Below are 19,008 nucleotides of genomic sequence, written 5' to 3' on the forward strand. Positions count from 1 at the left end.
TCGAATGTTTAAGATATCAGAAGCCTTGTTTAATGCTAAAACAAATATATTTCGACAAAACAAAATGATAAAAGAAAGTTTATTTCAGTTATTTAACAAATATGTTTTTTTTTATATAATTAAAATAAGTAAGCAGAAGAAAATAATACTATTGCCATCGAATTCAATTAAAAATAAAATATAATCAAATTATGTTAATTTTTCGAAATTTAAAAATAAATGGAATAAAATCCGTAATTCATGTAAACATAAATTTATTGTTAAAAAAGATAATACAAAAAAGTGAGTCAACAAAACCTTAAAAACCATTTTATCAATATTAGATTAGATAATAATTTAATATTAATAACAACAATAGAAATAACTAAAAAAAAATTAAAAATTAAAGTCCAGTAATTTCATTTGCATGACATTTAAAATATTTTAAATAATTTTCTATAATTATAAACCAACAACATTTCCGTGCCCTAATATGACGTATAAAAAAACAAAAAGGGTAAAAATAAGAAACAGTTCAATAAAATTTATCATAAGAATAAAAAAAAAAAACTCTTAAAAATAATGATAAAATAAGATAAGAAACATAGAAAAAATAGATTAAAATAAATTCAAGCATTATTCAGTAAAGCTCTTCTTACACAGTCTTAAATTTATAATTCAAATATTATAAAAATATACATTTGATAAAAGTATTGATAAACAAAACAAATAAAAATTTCAAATATAACCAAAATTTATTTAAAATTTATTTAAATTTTATTAATTATTTAAATATTATAGTCAGTCATTTGTAAGCATAAAATTTAAAAATCTAAACATATTGTTTAAACTTCGAAAATGCATCGAAATAATAACCATTAAAATAAAAAAAATAAATGAACAAATCAAATCTACACTTTAAAAATATTTTTTTTAACCCTTATAAAAACATAAAAACTTGTTAACATTAAAAAAAAAATTGTTTGATTCCAATGAGAGTAAATAATCTTACAAATAAAAACACATTTTTTAATGTAATCAAAGCTATATAAGAGATTCGAACGTAAAACTACATATTTAAATAATAATAATTCACATCTCATATAAGAGAATAAAACATAACATGATAAAATTTGATCACAAACTTTAAATTATAACATAAACATGCAAATAAATAAGAACATAAAATTATTAGCACTAATAATAGTTAATAAATATTTTAATACACGCAATAAAATGATTTGTTCGATCAGCCTGTACGTGGTTTGATTCAGCTTTTTTTTTTGTAGAAGAGAGTCAATAAAGAATTGCCATGAAACAAACCTTGATTTTCTCAATTCCACAAAACTCTCTTGTAGTTTTGAGAAAGTTGCTTTGACGTTCAGCGTTGATTCAACAAGAATCTTGTTGTTCAAAATAACAAAACATTTTGTTGATTCAATGACTTATTTTTTTATTTGCGTGTAATAAAGTGGTAAGATCAATTAATAGAAGAACCAATCGTATTATTATGGTAGAAGCAATAATGAACAAATTTATACATTGATATGAAAAAAAAACAACAGTTGAGTTATAAATATTTGGTCTGATAAGATATATTTTCTATGCTGCATTATGGTATAAAATTGAGTTATGTTAAGGTAAGCAATATATTTTGTTTAACAAATCGCTTTATTAAACTTCCAGACGATGATCAAATCATTCAAATTAATCCATTTAATACATTTTAGATGAGGCAAATTCAGATACATAGATTTTTAGTACCTGGTAATTTATCCCAATTTTGTTTTCCTTCTTCAACTTGGTAAGTAACTTAGTAACTTGATTTTAGTTCTCATATACACAAATCTTGACTTTTGTCATTAATTCAATATCATATGATTTTTCTTTTCTCTTTGATTATCCATCCAGATTTTCTTTTTTCTATACATTCATTCAGTTAAAATATTATTGAACATTCAATCAAAATCGATTATTTACGTGTTCAAAACTTAATTTTCATTTCATAAATCGATAAATGAAATTAACTATAAAAAAATAAAGTTCGTAAAATTAAAAAGCAATCTAATAATTTAGTTTCTTTAGAAATTTGTAATATGGATTTGTATCATGGAAATAATTAAAAAATCATTAAAAAGTTTACTCTTATTTGTTACAAACAATGAAAAAATATATATGTATTATTTATTGCCAACGATGTTTCAAAATTGAAAACCGAACTAAACATATTAAAAAAATCTTTTATTAAGAAAAATAATATGAAAATTCATAGGTTCAAAATTCAGCAATTCAATATACAACATCATGCAAAACATTAAGTTAAATCGAATAGAAATTGTAAATATAGACTAACTCATTTGATTTAATTTAGATGTTTCAAGCAGTAAAGTAAAAGCATCACAATTTAAAAAAATGCTTCATTAAACTAATGTAATCACTAGTGTTAGAGACTTTTCACGATTTCGCGGACAGCATGAAATTCACGAAATTCCACATTTTCCGCGAAATCCCGCTTAATTAAGCATTTTTTTAACGCTCCGTGAAATTTTGTGTTTTTGAATAGTGGTTCCCGCGAAAATTGCATTTTTTTTAACGTGAAAGATTACTAAGCATAGTAATCACATGTTTAAACAGACACTTTGCATAATCTAGCATAAAAAAATAAAATGTTTCATAATTGTTAAAAAATATTTATTTTCATTTACTGTATTTGAACTAAGGTACCTCTATCCATTTTAGAAGAAAAGCAGTTTCATCATTTTTTTTTCAAGTTTTTGTCAACTATTTCAAAAAGGTAAATGTTTGTTTATATATTTCAATAAATTTTAAAATCATGATTTTCTATTACACTCATTTTTCACATCATATTAACACAAATAATTCATACATTCAATACTAAAAAATTACAGACTAACAATTTATTTGAAACAATAGTAATGATAACTTTATAGTTGAGTACAATGACAAATTGTATTATTTCAATTTAATTTTATTTCAACATTTTAGTTGACTATTTTAGTCAATTTATCAAAAATTCTAATAAAATTGCATGACCCCAAAAAAAATGGCTAATAAAAAACATTAAAATGATTCAAATAACGATTTATAAGATTTCAATTTCACGCTTGAAAAATGTTTTAAAAAAATAGATAATATTTAAATAACATCATATAATATTACTTGCAAATAATATGTGAAAATAATCACCTGTCTCACTAACATATTAAGGTTTTATATATTGGAACAAGGATTTGTAAACAAATTCATTCTTTTAACTTTCTAAATCATCTGATGCTAAAAAACTCTTTCATACGTTTAACCAAAAAATAACTACAATAAAAAAGAAGAAACTATTTTAATAAAACATACTCAATTAAAAAAAATGTATAATGACATTTAAATCACTTTTTTTTGATAATTGACAGCATGCTAAGAATTTAACATTTTACCTGAATTTAAATAATACCAAGAAGGAAAAAAGCAAAAGATCTATTATTCAAATTGAAAACTTGATTCTACAAAAATTGACGTGGATGATAATTGTAAAGTAGTTTCGGAAAATTTAAAATAATATTCAGCTTAGACAGAACAAATATCTTAAAAATAATTATCAATTTCCATAAAAAATCATAATGTAAAAAAAAGCAAATCATGGTAAATAAATAGACATGCTTAAAAAAAAAAGAAAGAACTACCAAGTTTTGATAAACAAAATGGAAGCGATTTTAATATTTAAATTAGCAGCACTATTTTTATTTTGAATTTTTAGCTATCTTATTTTTGATAAATGTGTGAGAAGAAAACACTACACTTCATGTACGCACGATATCATTGTACGTACGTATAAAAATCATTGATACCATCTATACCAGCCATTCTCAACTTTCTTCTAGACTGGTACCCCCTACCGTGTAAATCAAGTAGGCTCGGTACCCCCGTTGAGAATCGCTGATCTATACGAAGGAAATAGCATAATTTTATTTTGTTTTCTCCTTATACACAAATAAAAACAATTTCAATTTTTATTAATTATTCCGAAACAATAATAATTATAAAAAATGAATACATTATTTAGGATAATATTAAAGGGTTTGAAACTTTTTAGACAGAGCTCACTCTAAAAAGTTTGAAACATAAAAAATATTGAAATATTCCTAAGCATATACATAGAATTACACTCTAGTTAATTGTCATGAGAAAAATATATATTTCAATGAAGAATTAAATCAAACATAGACAAATATACATATTCAGTAATAAATGGAATTCTAAAAATAGACATTTGAAATAAAATAATAAGCATTGCAAAAATCTGTAAGTAATATTAAAAAGAGGTCTAACGGAGAAAGATAAAGTCTTTTTGTTAGGTTAGTTCAAGGTTATTTTAAAAATATTTTATTTTTAAAGGATTTTAGAATTTTTATTTATGAAAACTTAAATGATAAAGTTCGTAATTATTAATACGATTTCCAAAACAAAGAAATTATTAATCTACACTTATTGTGAAATCCACATAGCATCGATAGACAAAAAAAAGAAAAAGCAATGATCTGTTATCTAATAAATAATTTCATTTTGCAAATAAAAATAATTCGCAGTTAATTTTCAAGAAAAAATAAATAAAAATAAATAACGTTAACAAATTGAGTTCAATGTTATCTAATTCAATGTTCATGATACTTGTTTTTTTTTGTACTTCGCTTTAAATAACATATATTACTGCATAATGAAATCAAATAAAACAAAAATGAATGTAATTATATTTTAAAACAGATAATTTATTTTGGTTATTAAACTTTACGAGGTTAATAAAAAATCATTAATAATTTGAATAGTAGCAAACAAAAGGAAAAGAATTCAATATTTGGATTTAAAAAAATTAAACTGATTCTATTATACACTTTTTTAAATAAAAAAAAAAAGTTTCACCAAAACGATACATATATATTTCATTGTCACAAGCAAAAATAAAATCAGCAAAAAAAAAACAGAAAATAAAAATATCGTCAAAATGTATAAAGCAGTATAAAGCACATTTACAAAGTTTATAAAATTAAAAGCTAATAACATTATATTTTAAATCATTATAAGTAATAGATCGACAATTGTAAGAAATTCAGTATACAACTAATAGCATTAGAAAAACACAAAATAATAGAAACATTCAAAAGACTTTTTGCTGAAAATTTAATTATTTTTCAAAAATACATTTTTTCACACTAAGTAAGACAATATTTTTATAATTTTCTTTCAAACAATGTATCCTTCTCAAAAGAATGATAGTTAACATGGTTGATTATTTTATTCTAAAAAAATCTGAAAAAGTATGTTGTAAATGTACACATTGATAAGGTTAAAGAGATAACATTCATTATGTGAAAAGTTTTTTTTTTTGTTAGGGGGAAGGAAATCCCCTCGTCGTCAAACACATCAACAGTGTAACTATAACACATCATCGCAATCGGTAAATCAACAACAGGACCGAGGCCAAGACCAACAACTGCAACAAAATCATAACAGTTGAAAAACCGTCGTCGGACAACTTCGGAGAGTTAACGCACTTTCAACGCCTACAAACAGCCATCCTGAATATTGATCTAGAAACATTCAATAGTTTCAATATAATATATTCAAAATATTCGAATTAATAAGCACAAACAACATTATTATATAAATTATAATTTATGCCTGTAGTCATCCTGCACATCATATCTACTTAGCTATACAAAAAATATTCAAATTGATTGGAAAAAATAAAAGAAATAAGCTAAATCATTGACAAACATAATATATCAAAACAATGACAATATATTTTTTATTATCTATCAATTTCATAAAACGAGAAAAAATAAGAACAAAACAAAACAAAATAAAAATACAATCACATGCAACATTTATGATAATTTAAGGACAATGCAGAATAATAAATGGGTTTTTACTAGATTCCTTTTTCAAAACAACCAATGCGTCATGGGTTTCCTATGTACATAGATCTTTTGAAAAAGTAAGCGAGATTAACTCAATAAGCTTAAAATCCTTTCCTTATTACCTTTCCCAAACAAATTGTGTCCTACTAACCCCGAGTCAACCGCGGGTAATCGGTTTACTGCATTAACATTTATTTTTAATAATAGGTAATTAGTTTAAGGAAATAAATTGAAAATTGTAGAAAAAATATATATACAAAGTAACGAGAAAAAATGTACGTCCCAAAAAACAACCAGGTTTAGATATTGAGCCAAGAAAAATAACACTCAAGTAGAAAACAGATTTTGTTCTAAGTCAGCTGACATAAACAAAAAGCATATTATGAGGAAAAGAGCAAAATGTTATACTGGAAAGACCAACAGAAACAGATACACAAACAAAATGTAATGTATGTAACTCAAATGACATTTATAAAGGTGTAATTAAACAGCTTTCCGGAAGGGGTAGTGATGTTGTGCATCTAAATTGCACAACTATACCTTTTCGGGTATATTCCTTAGCGTAGCTGCAATCAATGATTGCACAAAGCACGCGTTGCAGCTGTCGCTAAGGGAATGACAATAAATTAAGTCTCGATCTCGAAATCTTCACGCATTGATGCGTGGGCCAACCAAAATAGATGACCCATATTCATAGACAACGATGCGTGGATAATACAAGAAGGGACGTAGGTTTGCGCAGGTTAGTTTGGAGACTGGTTAGAGATAGTTTGAGAATAAAGGGGCTGCGCGTGATGCACAGTCAGTCTGTTCTGGGAAACCAGCAAGAGTAGATCATTTAATATCACATCCTGGGTAGTCTCGAGATATAACAACAGGTTGGTACTTTGGCCAGTTCTTTTTTTTTGCAGGTTCAACGGTGATAGCAATGATAGACGGGGAAGGGAAGGGGTGCGGGGAACTTGGAAATCGTCCAGGGTCAGTGGCTGTGAAAAGTTGCTCCGGACTGAACGAGACTCTGAATGGCCGACCAGCTTGATATGACGTTCTGAGCGGTCACGTCACAGTGTGGTGGTGTGGTGCTGTGACCGCACATGATGCCTTAATGATACAGTATTTGGGCCAAAATGAAGTCACTTAAATGTTTGATGGGTATTACGAGACACGGAGACAATATTGATATTTTGTTCTACGATAAACTCTAGAGTTTTTTTTAAAGGTCCTATACACATAATATGGAACACAATAGCTTATTGAACATTTACAAAAAAAAACTGTAGAGCTTTACCTCTCTTGTTTTATGTTTGGCTAGTTTCATTTTTAGTTTAGGGCTAAACATTGAATATTACGCCCATTTAAAATGCTAGTCTTGATTGAAAAATTTTCAAAATATTTTTTTCGAAAAGATCGGAAAATTTCACGAATGTTTCATGTTTTAACATTGAGAATCGGACCATTAGTTGCTGAGATATCGTCATTGGATAATGGTGGGTTGTTTTCGTGAGATTTAGAAAACTTCAATTTTTCCTGTTTCTTTTTCTTAAAGCGGTTCTATCTCAGCAACCCGGGGTCCAATTTTCAATGTCTCTTAGACAATTTTATAGATTTTTTTTTTGAACTTTTCAAAAAAAATATTTTTAGAAGTGGTAAAACTGCTAAAATCAATTTTTTGGTGGCTATATCTTGAAAAACGGACCCCTTTATCAAAAAATCTGTAAAGTACTTTTCGATTGCAAATTGAATTTTGCATTAAAAAATAATGTCAAACTTGTTTTTGCATGAAACTTCGATTTTTTTCCAAAAATCACTATTTTTCAAAAATTCATAACTCGGTGGCAGATTTTTTGACCATGTTTCTCTATGGCTCAAAAGTTGTGGATTTTTGTCCCCTAAAACATATCAAAAAATCTCGAAAATAAAAAAAATATGTATTTTGGAAAATTGAGTTTTAGTGAAAAAAAAGTTGATTAAAAAATCTGCATGTTTTTCCGTGTACCTATTTTTTCAACAGTCCTCAACAATACCTACAACTTTGCCGAAGACACCAAATTGATCAGAAAATTCACTCAAAAGTTACAGCTGTTTGAATATTTACATACAATTTTTGTATGGACAGCCAAAATTGTAAGGAGACTTGTATGGGTGAATCAATGACACAAAATAGCTTATTTGGTCATAGGGAAGGCCCCCACAAAGTTTGAGCCAAACCAAAAAATACAAATAAAATCAATTTCCGGTTTTGGTAGAGAATTGTTCAACGGTGAACTCACTTAAAACATGGATGTTTGACATAAAATTCCATTCAAAAAGGGTTTTCAGGAATTGCTATAAATGTTGTAGGCATGTCATTGCAAAACCTGATTTTTTTCAGTACTCGTCGTTTAGTACTGTACATTTAGTACAGTATGTAAAAAAAAGTATAAACACCCCTTAGGCACTATGCACATTTTGTGATGAAACATGTCTGGAGTTTTTTTTAAAAAAAGGTCCAATAAACCAAATTTTCAGTTTTCTGCTTTTTGGGTGATTTTAATACCCCTGACTCAAGGCGGTTTCAAAACACTCAAAAAGCAAAAAACTGGAAATTTGGTTTATTGGACCTTTTTTTAAAAAAAACTCCAGAATGAAAACAATTTAAAGTTCGACAGAAACCTAGTACTACGTTTTGTTCAGAAACTCATGGCGAACGTTTTGCCACAAAAAGCTCATTAAAAGATGATTTCCATAAAAAGTTATATAACAAATACTATTACAAAAATAAAAAAAGATCCAAAAAAAGTATGTACACCTTTCGAAAAATTCACATTAATAAAGTTATTTGTTGAAAAATCACCATAAATCCAGTCTCCCAACTCCAAATATGCATCCTTGACTGATTAAAAAAATAATTTAGATTGAATATAAAGTTTACTAACTACTTAGTGTAAAAGTTTATGTAATTCTGGAAATTCTATGTAAAACTTATCTAAACTAAATTTTTCAAACTTTTAATTTAACTAAATGTCAATATATTACCATAGAATAGTTAAACCAGGGCTGTGGAGTCGGGTCATATTTCAAACGACTCCGACTCCGACTCCGACTCCGGCTTTCTCAGATTAGCTGACTCCGACTCCGACTCCGGCTCCGGCTTTGAACAAATGGTTGGCTCCGACTCCGACTCCGACTCCGGCCTACCAACTCTAGCCGACTCCGACTCCGACTCCGACTCCAGCTTTCAACAAATGGTTGGCTCCGACTCCGACTCCGACTCCACATATTTTAAATGTTTCAAAAGTTAGTTAACTATTATTGGTTAATTATATTTAATACATTGATAAATAGGATTATTTAAATACTCTCTAAGCGTCATGTTTTTCTCAAGAAAAATAAGTTAATTAAAAGTAAAATAAAGCAAATAAACAGGAAAAAAGTTTCTAGGTTATAAGTTTTATACGTTATGGAAACAGAAATCAAAAAATATCTTCAGTTTTAGAGGCATTTTGAGAAGAACAGTTTTGTAAGTAAATTTGGATTTATTTGCTTAACCTCAAATTTCAAAATATTTTTTTCAAAGCTAATAAATTTAAATATTAAATTGTTATTTTTGAATGAATAACTTAAAGAAACCTGGCCTTGATGATCTATTGAACATTAAAATTCAATTTGCCCACTTTCAGGCTGACATTTGTAAGAAGGACAGTGACAGGCACCTTGTTTTTTAAATGACAATTTTAAACGAAACATTTTTTTTTGTTTTTTTTAAATGCGTACATAGACATCACGCTATGGCTGAAGGAGATTATTATTGCAAATCAATGTATCTAAACAATTTCTTCGTGGAAAGGACGCTTAAGATGTCCTTTTCAAATATCTGTGACATGGAAAATATTTTAACCTTGAAATTTTTAATTTATTTTAATTTTAAAATTTTATATAGTTTAAAAAGAGGTGCACGATACTTCGTGAATCTTCGCCTAAAACGAAGCTTTATGGATGATCTTTCGCCTCCATCAAAATATATGAAAATACTTAAAATATAATAAAAAACAAATATCCACAAGTAAAATATTTTCTAGGTCACAAATATTTCATTTTTTTAAGGTACATTGATTTGCAATGATTATCACCTTCCGTCATATTGGCGTAAGACATACAGTATGAGAAAATTCGTATCAGTTGATAAATTTTGATTCTGTTTTTTTTTTATAATATTTGAAAAATAAATTTAAATCCTTTATTTTGTTCTATACATTTTTTATTAGTTCATTTTTGTACTGAATTCTTGAGATTTGTTCAACGATAATTTGCAACGATATCAAAATAGTTTACCTAAAATCAACATCAAAATCAACAATCAATGAATATTTCAAATTTGTTGCAACTTCTTTTGACATTTTTTGTTAGTTTCAATTATTTATTATAAACAAAATGCGCATGTTGAGTTTCAAGTAAGAGATTGTTATTATCGTTGATTATTTGTTACAAAAGTTAAACTGTCAGTGACGCTTTTTCGATATGCAAAAACAGTGATTACTATTTATGATCTTTTTATGTACCTCGTAATTTTTTCCTAAAAAATGATTTAACTTAAAACCTCTAAGACATTCGCTGTCGGGGTAAAAGATGACTTTGTGTCAGAAATATCTGGATGAAATTTGGTCAAATTTGAATTGAAAAGGCACATAAATGTAGTCTGACTACATAACCAATATTTTTTTTAAATTATTTTTTGAATTATGATACTACCAGGATACTACATACTTGGGTAAGAGGTTATCATTTAGTGATTATAGTGTAATAACCCAATTAGAGCTTTTCAATCACAATAAAAAGCTTCAAATACATAATGGCATCTGATAAATCAATTAAAAATATAAGTTGTTTTGTAAATTAAACTGTTATATAGGAAATACTGAACAATAAAAAAACATATTTTTTCTTGAATTTAAGATAACTCCGGCTCCGACTCCGACTCCGGGTTATCAGAAATCTTCGGCTCCGACTCCGACTCCGACTCCAGCTCATAAAAATTAGCCGACTCCGGCTCCGACTCCGACTCCAGCTGTTCGAGTTTTGACGACTCCGACTCCGACTCCGACTCCAGGTCCCCAAAAAGACCCGACTCCACCGACTCCGGCTCCGACTCCGACTCCGACTCCACAGCCCTGAGTTAAACAAGCATTTTGGAGTGGGTACAACACCGATTTGGGGGTCTTCGTATCGATAGAATAGATTTTTCGTAGGAATTTTGTACCAACCCGGAATTACGTCGACGGAAAATCCACCGGCACCCGAACCAACCTATGTGGCATCTTTTGATACCCAAACATCTAGGTTTTCTATAAAACCCACCCCAATTAGGAAGTTAATTTTTCGAGTGATTTTATAGCCATTCTGTAGAGGGTTTATCCACCTATGTGGTTGGAACCTTCCACACTCCTAACTGAAATGGGTTTAACCAGAGATCCGGAAATTAATTTCAACTGAATGATCATCTATTTTGAAACCAAGTACTCAGAAAACACACTTTTTGGTATGGAATCAACTTCTATCTTCTTCTATATATACACAATTTTTTGATGGTTTTGTTCGAACGCGAATCATGGCCTATCTACAATCACTTAGCTTAGACAATTTCACTTAGCTTAGGAATTTGAATCAATGGAAATGAAGCCGAGCTTCTACAATGGAAAAGTAATCAAATTAGAAACTGACGTATGGTTTGAAAAATTTCAAAATCTACGGTAAGTTGACGTTTCAATATCAAAGGTAAACAAACAACTGCATAGCAACGTATATCAGCCCAGCAAAATTTCTAAGTTTATTGTGGATGACGGCCGTAAGTTGCGTACTTTCCTAAGTAACTACTTTACTTAGATGTTCTAAGCTAAGTGATTGTAGATAGCCCATCAGTTCAATACGGAGCGCATTTTGTTGCGTTGGGTTCGTATAAGTTTGACCACTCTGGATCCGATTCCGGAGCATCAGCAAATTGTATGGAAAAAGTTACGTAAAATCAAATTTTGATCACAGGAGGCTGAATAAGCAAAAAGGCTTAAACGTCAACAAACGAAAAAGGCAGAACGAAGTTTGTCGGGTAAGACTTGTAGTCTATAAACTACATTAAACTTAGTCAATTTCAGAAAGTATATAAATATCAAATTGGTGGTCATTCGTTTTATTCAAAAGGTAGTGAAACTTGTTTGTTTGAATTTCCTATTTGCAAAATAGTTTAAATCAAGCGTGTCAAAATGACTGAAAAGGTAGGTTTATATGTTGCCTACTACAGATCTACCATTGCTTTGGAAATTAGGAAAAACCTTCGGTGAAAGTATTTCCTTACTTGACGTTCCATTATAGTTACAAGCGAAACGAGGCGCATCAGAAAATTAGCCCTAATTACTGAACATTGAGCATAACATAAACCCAATATTTACTCTGTCTAACGTTCAAAGCTGATTTGTGATGATCTCAACCGATATTCTCATATTTGATCAAGATTAGTAGTCGAGCAGAAAATCAAGTTAAAATTTAATTTAATTACGTTAACGCCTTTTAAGCACGTCGTGCAACGCAAAGTAGAGTTCCTCTATAACTGACCAGTAATTGTGCGGTCGGTGGCCGAGAAAATCTCAGAAGATGGTATCTCACCTCACGGCCTGGTGCGATGCTCGTTTAAACGGTCGACCCAGTCGGATAGCGATCTACACACTGCCACCGGGTAGGGTAGGTTGTCCCGGGCCAAAGTGCAACTTTGTGTGAGCTTTGGAGCTAATTATTTCTCCGGGGACCAATTAATTTGGTGGCACGAAATTCCCTCAAGAGAGACTAGTCGCGTTCGTTGCGTTCTTGACGCTGAGCTTGACACGCGGGCATGGCATAGAACATCTGAGTACATTTGTACTTTAGTTTGAACACCGCAAATCGTGCATCTGACAAAAAAACTAATTCGATTATCGAAACAGGTGCTGCTTTATGGTGGTTAAATCTGCGCTTAATAAAACATCAGTCGGAACTCGTGTTGGTACTCTTCAATCACAAACAGTTAACCTCGATTGACTGAAGCAAAACAAAAAAAGTAGATTTGAAACTCAAGATAAAGTCGGTAATGATTTTGTAAACATGAGTTATCGATTGAATTTGCGCAACTCGTAGATAATTTGATGGCGTGCCAATGCACTATTGTCGCGAGCGATGACGTGAGTTAAATTCTGCCTCATGTCTTGTGACGGAGTGTTATGAACACAGAAAAAAATAATGTAAATTTGGAAGCTGTCATTTTGGAAGGTTGAATATTACTTCTTTTATGATGTAATTTTTCCTCAATTTAGACTGAAAAAGTGGTAAAATTACACATTTCCAGAGGAAAAATTACACCTTTTTTTCTGACATAAAAGATGTACCCCTTCCCAGATGTAATATTACCATTTTTTTTTCTGTGAAGGCAGCAGCAACTTGGTGAAAAACAATGAATGAAAGATGGTTGTTCACGATGGCCTATATCATTGTAGTAGGTTTTAGATGCCATGTAGTATAGATACTTTGTTTGAAATAAAGTTCATTTGGCCCTAGCATAAGTTCTTTAAACCAAATGCATATCTGAATTTCTTCATTGCAAAGGTCTTATGTAGTGTGATAAAATGGCAGAAAGGATTTAAGTTAGTCATGTTGATTTTGTTTCAAATAATTCTGGATAGAAATAGTTTTCCTCCGGAACAACTTTCTTAACCCAATAAAACCACACAACCAACAGCCACTTCGGATGCCGGCAAATATTGACCAACGTGCTCGGGCAATTGAAACTCCGGTAATCCGTATGTTTAACCAGAAGGCCATTTGCCGCGGCACTTGGGGTGTTTATCAAACAACTAGCAAGAGCTTTAGTTCTGTTATCTTTATGACGCCAGCCACCATGCAACTACTTGAGGATGGCGCTGCCGGTCCCGGCCATGATCTAGTTGGAACTAGATGAAATTGGACGGCAATTAAGAGTGATAAGGTTACTTTCATTGAGTAGTTTTTTTTTGGTGGGTCAGATTGTTGTTCAAGTTCAATTTCAATTAGCCGTTACAAATTCAAGGAAAGGCCTGCCGAACATAATTCAACAAGTTTTGATTGAACCAATTTGGACGTATTACGCACGCACACCGTTTGTTGTCGGCCGAAACACGTTTTCCAAATACATCGAGATTTATAACTCAATCATAAAACGGTCCTATGCTTCAGTACCAACAGAAGAACGGCATGGTGTGCGAAATGTTTGTGACACGTGTGACGTACAAAAACAAAGTCGCCAGTCATTCAAACTTTGATGAAAATGATCGTGATTTTAGCATATTTTCAAGTTTAAAGCCACATGAATTTCAAATTTATACCCGAATTCAAATTCAAAGACCGTAAAACCGTTCAAGGAGGGGTCTCTCTTTCCGGCCTCGGCCACCCCAATCACCCCAAACAATCACCCGCGCGCGTGTCGATCTCGATTCCTATGACAAATTGACCCACACGCCGCCGTTCGCTCTATTCTGGCGCGCGGACCCCAGTGAATTAAATATAAAGATCAAACGCCTAACCTGTTGACCTTAGAAAGCAGCACAACTTGGCTGTTTATCTTTTTTCGGTGTGTGAGCTGGTCCTGCTTGTAGAGCTGCCGTTCTAGTGTAGAGATTTGACGGTTCAACCTCCAACTAAGTCAAAACGTGGAACGGGTGAGAAATTCTTTGGAAAATGGTTTGATCAATTTTTCACAGCAATAAATATCATTGATGAAAAATGCAATTTAAATTCATTTTTTTTTTCATTCTCAAATAATATTTGAATATAATGATTAATGGTAAATTAATCATTATATTCAATTGAGATATCTTCAAAGTTGTATTTTATTATCCAGACAAGTGAACGTTTTAATATTTGATATAAATATTGAACAACAAATCCGATCTTCGTTAAATTTATTTTTTATTTTTTTCATTTTCTACAAATTCTACAATTAGATTTGAAAACAATTTTGAAGTTTAACATGTATATTGCCCTTTTTACTGGACCAAAGTGGCCAATTCTTACCCCGGGGTACCTGGAACCGGTCACAACAGATCAGAATTGATTGTTTTACTAGTTGGAAACTAGAAGAAGTCTACTTTGATGAAACAAACAACATGCCAAAATAACTGGACCGTTCTGGTCAATCTTCTACCGGGGTTCCGGAACATGGCTCCTGTGGCCAATTATGTACTGAGCAGTTCTCTGAGATTTTGGTGATTCGATTTTTTTTTGTATTTTTTATTCCGGCTGAAACTTTTTTGGTGCCTATGATATGCCCAAAAAAGCCATTTTGCTTCATCAGTTTGTCCATATTATTTTCCATACAAATTTGGCCCATACAAAAATGATATATGAAAATTCAAAAATCTGTATCTTTTGAAGGATTTTTGATCGATTTGGTGTCTTGGGCAAAGTTGTAGGTATGAATTTCACTTTTTGTCACCAAAACTTAATTTGCAAAAACACCATTTTTATTTTTTTTTCTGATATGTTTTAGAGGACATCAATTGCCAACTTTTCAGAAATTTCCAGAACGGGCAAAAAATCTTTGACCGAGGTATGATTTTATGAATCAACACTGATTTTTTCAAAAAATCGAAATATTGTTCGTTAAAAAAATTTAACTTAATTTTTCGAAGTAAAGTCGAAATTGCAATCAAAAATTAGTTTAGTGAAATTTTGATAAAGTTCACCGTTTTCAAGTTACAGCCATTTTTAGGTTACTTTTAAGAAAATAGTCGCAGTTATTATTATTTTTTAAATTAGTGCCCATGATGCCCACTTTTGAAAGAAATATTTTTGAAAAGCTGAGAAAGGTTTCTATACAGTAGTTGTTCGGTAACGTTGTTTAACTGGGCTACTTTTTAACTGGACGCTCGATAACTGGGTCGTAGCTTAGTTAAAAAGCAGACAAACGTCAAAAAACCAAAACAAACCGAAATGACCTAGGGGTTCATGGATGCCAAAAGTTTTTTCAATACAAAAAAAAACTTTTTTTCAAACTTTTATATAATTTCAAGTCACAATCAAAGAAATATAATATGCAAGCATTGTAAATACATTTCAGTAACTTTTATTTTGATATTTTATCAGGAAAATATTAAGCATCGGTGGTCCCCTCGTTATTTTTCATTCAGCCCAGTTATCGAGCAGCATTCGGAGACAGGGCTACGTTCTCAGCCCAGTTACCGAACAAGTACTGTATTTTGCTTTTATGAACTTTGTTGATACGTTCCTTAGTTGCTGAGATATTACCATCCAAAGATTAAAACAGACAAATTGATGTTTTCTAAGTTTCACCCAAACAACCCACCATTTTTTAATGTCGAGATCTCATCAACTAATTGTCCGATTTTCAATGTTAAAATATGAAACATTCGTGAAATTTTCCGATCGTTTCGAAAACAATATTTACATTTTTTTATAAAATCAAGACAATCATTTCAAAAGGGCGTAATATTGAATGTTTCGTTTTAAAAAAATAAAACTTTTAAATTTCAAGAGAATTACTGCTCCTGTTGCTGCGTAGACACGCTGTCGACTTTGAGAGTTGCACGGAAACCAACCAATAAATGCATGCACAACAATCTGACTGTTAAAAAAATCACCCCGAGGGTTCTGTCGATTCATTCATGAAAACGTTCGTAATTCCACTTTTTTGTTGTCGCTGCTGCTGCTGTCATTGTGGTCCTACAAACGTCGTTAGATTTGAGCAGCCCGATTAATCAACGCTCGTTGGGAGTGATCGAGTTGATTATTTTGACTGTCGATTTCAATAAATTGGCATTGAAACTTTAACAAATTGTCCAACGATAAATTAATTTTAAACGTACATCCTCTTTCGGAAGATCATCGATAGAGTGATCCATCGCCAGGGAGGTTACAACTCCACAATGCTAATCGCTTGATTACAGACTCTGACTTGTGAATGGCCACGTTAACACCTCTGTCAAGACCACCCCAAAACCATAATCATCATCACACACACAGGAGGTGAGAGGCGGTTCATTCATTCAAAAGTTGCTCCGGGGCAAGTCATAAATTAGTCTAGCACCACAAAACCAGCAGGCACACCAAGTCGTCAAGTCACGTGTTTGTGCGTCACTACCACCATAGCCCAGATCAACCAACTCACCTGAGCGAGAGTGGCCACCACCAGGCCGAAGGTGAAGGCAATCTGTGTCATCGTCGGCTTGGACGCGTCGTCCCCAGCCCAGCCCATCGTGCTACCGATGCCGATCGACACCAGCAGGAAGGTGCCGAGGAACTCCGCGATCAGCATGCGCCATATGTTGCGGTTCTCGGTGATGTCCGACACGCCCACGATCTGCTTCACACCTGCCAAAGGGAAAGGAGAAAATTGTAGTTAGTTCAGAATAATGATTATTTGGTCTTAATGTATATAATAAAATGTGTTGAACTAATTCAATCCGAACCGTTTAAATCAATAGTTCACTTAATAAGCAGCGGGACCAGGTGATAGAAACTATGCAACATATTTGTAACTTCCATCGACAAAAAAAAACACGATGCTAAAACCAAATTCCAGATGTTTAAAATTCTTGACAGTAACATAACTTTGATTGTGAAGTGAATTTTGTGACAATTTCGCTTCAATATTTTAAGAAAAGTAAAATATTTAACTATTCTATATATTAAATATTTTCAGAAAACTAAACTAGTTGTAATTGCTACGAATTTTTTCAATGAGTATTTAGGAATAAAAAAAAGACATAAACAAAACAAATAACACAAAAGACCTAACACGTTAAAAAAACCAAGTTAAAAATTTATTATTGCCAAATTGTAAAATTATAACATAACCAATCCAAAAATATTGACAGAGTGAACCCATTCTAAAGGTACTATAAAACTAGTTCAAACTATTATTGTTATTATTTACAAAAAAATATTGTTATAGTTTTAATAAAACCTACTTTTTAAAGCTTCAGAGCCGAAAAATTAAACATTTAACACTAAATGAAGTCATTGCCTTCTTATTCTAAAGTAGAATAACTTCGGCTCCAATCCCAATAAGATTACTTTGCTTGTGAAAAGCAAACATTTTTTTTGTAAATTCGGATGATAATCTAGTTATAAAAATTATAAATGTGTATGTTGAAAAAAAAAGCAAAATCAAAATAAACCTTGATCCACTCTCTAACTTTCTACTGTATTTAGAACAAACAAACAAACTGAAAACAACTCTATCGACAAGCAACACAAGCAGCAACAACAAAAATAGCAAATACCTGCTCCGTTCATAATACGGACACGAAAGCCCCTCAGCACCACCACCACCACCACCACCACCTACACCTACACCTTCACCACCAACGACCATTTAGGAGTCATCCACACATAAACACACTACCTTCTTTGAACTCGAACTTGCTAAACATTGGGATCATTGCCAAATGTCCACGTCTTTTACAAACAATTTTGCAGGATATCACCACGCCTAGGCGGCCACCGCTCAACTGATCTCAACTCCACACGATCTAGTACGGTCCAAGATCCACAACCACCGAGGTTCTGTAATCAATTAGCAAGCACCCTAGCAGAGCACACGAGCCCAACAGAAACGGCACGACGATGGTCACGGTCAGCCCCGGATCCCGAGAGAGCGCACTCGCGAACGGTAGATTTTACACTGTGAAGTTCAGACTGGAAAACGTCCTCCAGATATTGATCAAACACGTGACGTTCGGTGTGCTCATGGGACGACGAGGAGCATGAGGATACACAGGATGGGCTTTCCGATGCTCGTGCCCGAGGCTGATAATGAAAATTGAAAGCGAAACGTTGGCCGCAGCACGGGCCTTCGTCCCAGGATCAAACCCACTTAACAGCTGGACTACCAAGCAGAAAATTAATCACTTATTCAACATATTGCACTGCAATTATGCCCTCGAGTTCATTTTCAAATAAAGTTCATCCGTCAATACATTTTCCAAACAATGGCAAAGCCACATGAAGCAAATCAAAAGAACAACCAATTAAATTAAAATAAAATCTTGCTGGTGCAAAAATAACAACAATTGGGTCCTAAAATGAAGCTTAGATTGCTGATATTATT

The 19,008-nt window shown here is 31.7% G+C and overlaps 1 protein-coding gene across 6 annotated transcripts in view; it reads right to left on the bottom strand.

Moving 5' to 3' along the window:
• Window positions 1–19,008, bottom strand: part of LOC120415674 (aquaporin AQPAe.a) — a 113,883-nt gene that overhangs the window by 48,819 nt on the left and 46,056 nt on the right. For 3 of the 6 annotated variants that reach the window (XM_052706856.1, XM_052706855.1, XM_052706857.1), the window contains exon 3: window positions 17,065–17,267. In XM_052706856.1, the coding sequence (XP_052562816.1) occupies window positions 17,065–17,267 (203 nt within the window). Of the gene's footprint in view, window positions 1–17,064; window positions 17,268–18,181; window positions 18,276–18,303; window positions 18,462–19,008 lie in introns of those variants that run through there. The other 3 variants (XM_052706854.1, XM_052706859.1, XM_052706858.1) reach the window with 3 other exon arrangements.

Source organism: Culex pipiens, chromosome 2 (genome assembly GCF_016801865.2).
Source record: "Culex pipiens pallens isolate TS chromosome 2, TS_CPP_V2, whole genome shotgun sequence".
In the NCBI taxonomy this organism is placed as follows: Eukaryota; Metazoa; Arthropoda; class Insecta; order Diptera; family Culicidae; genus Culex; species Culex pipiens.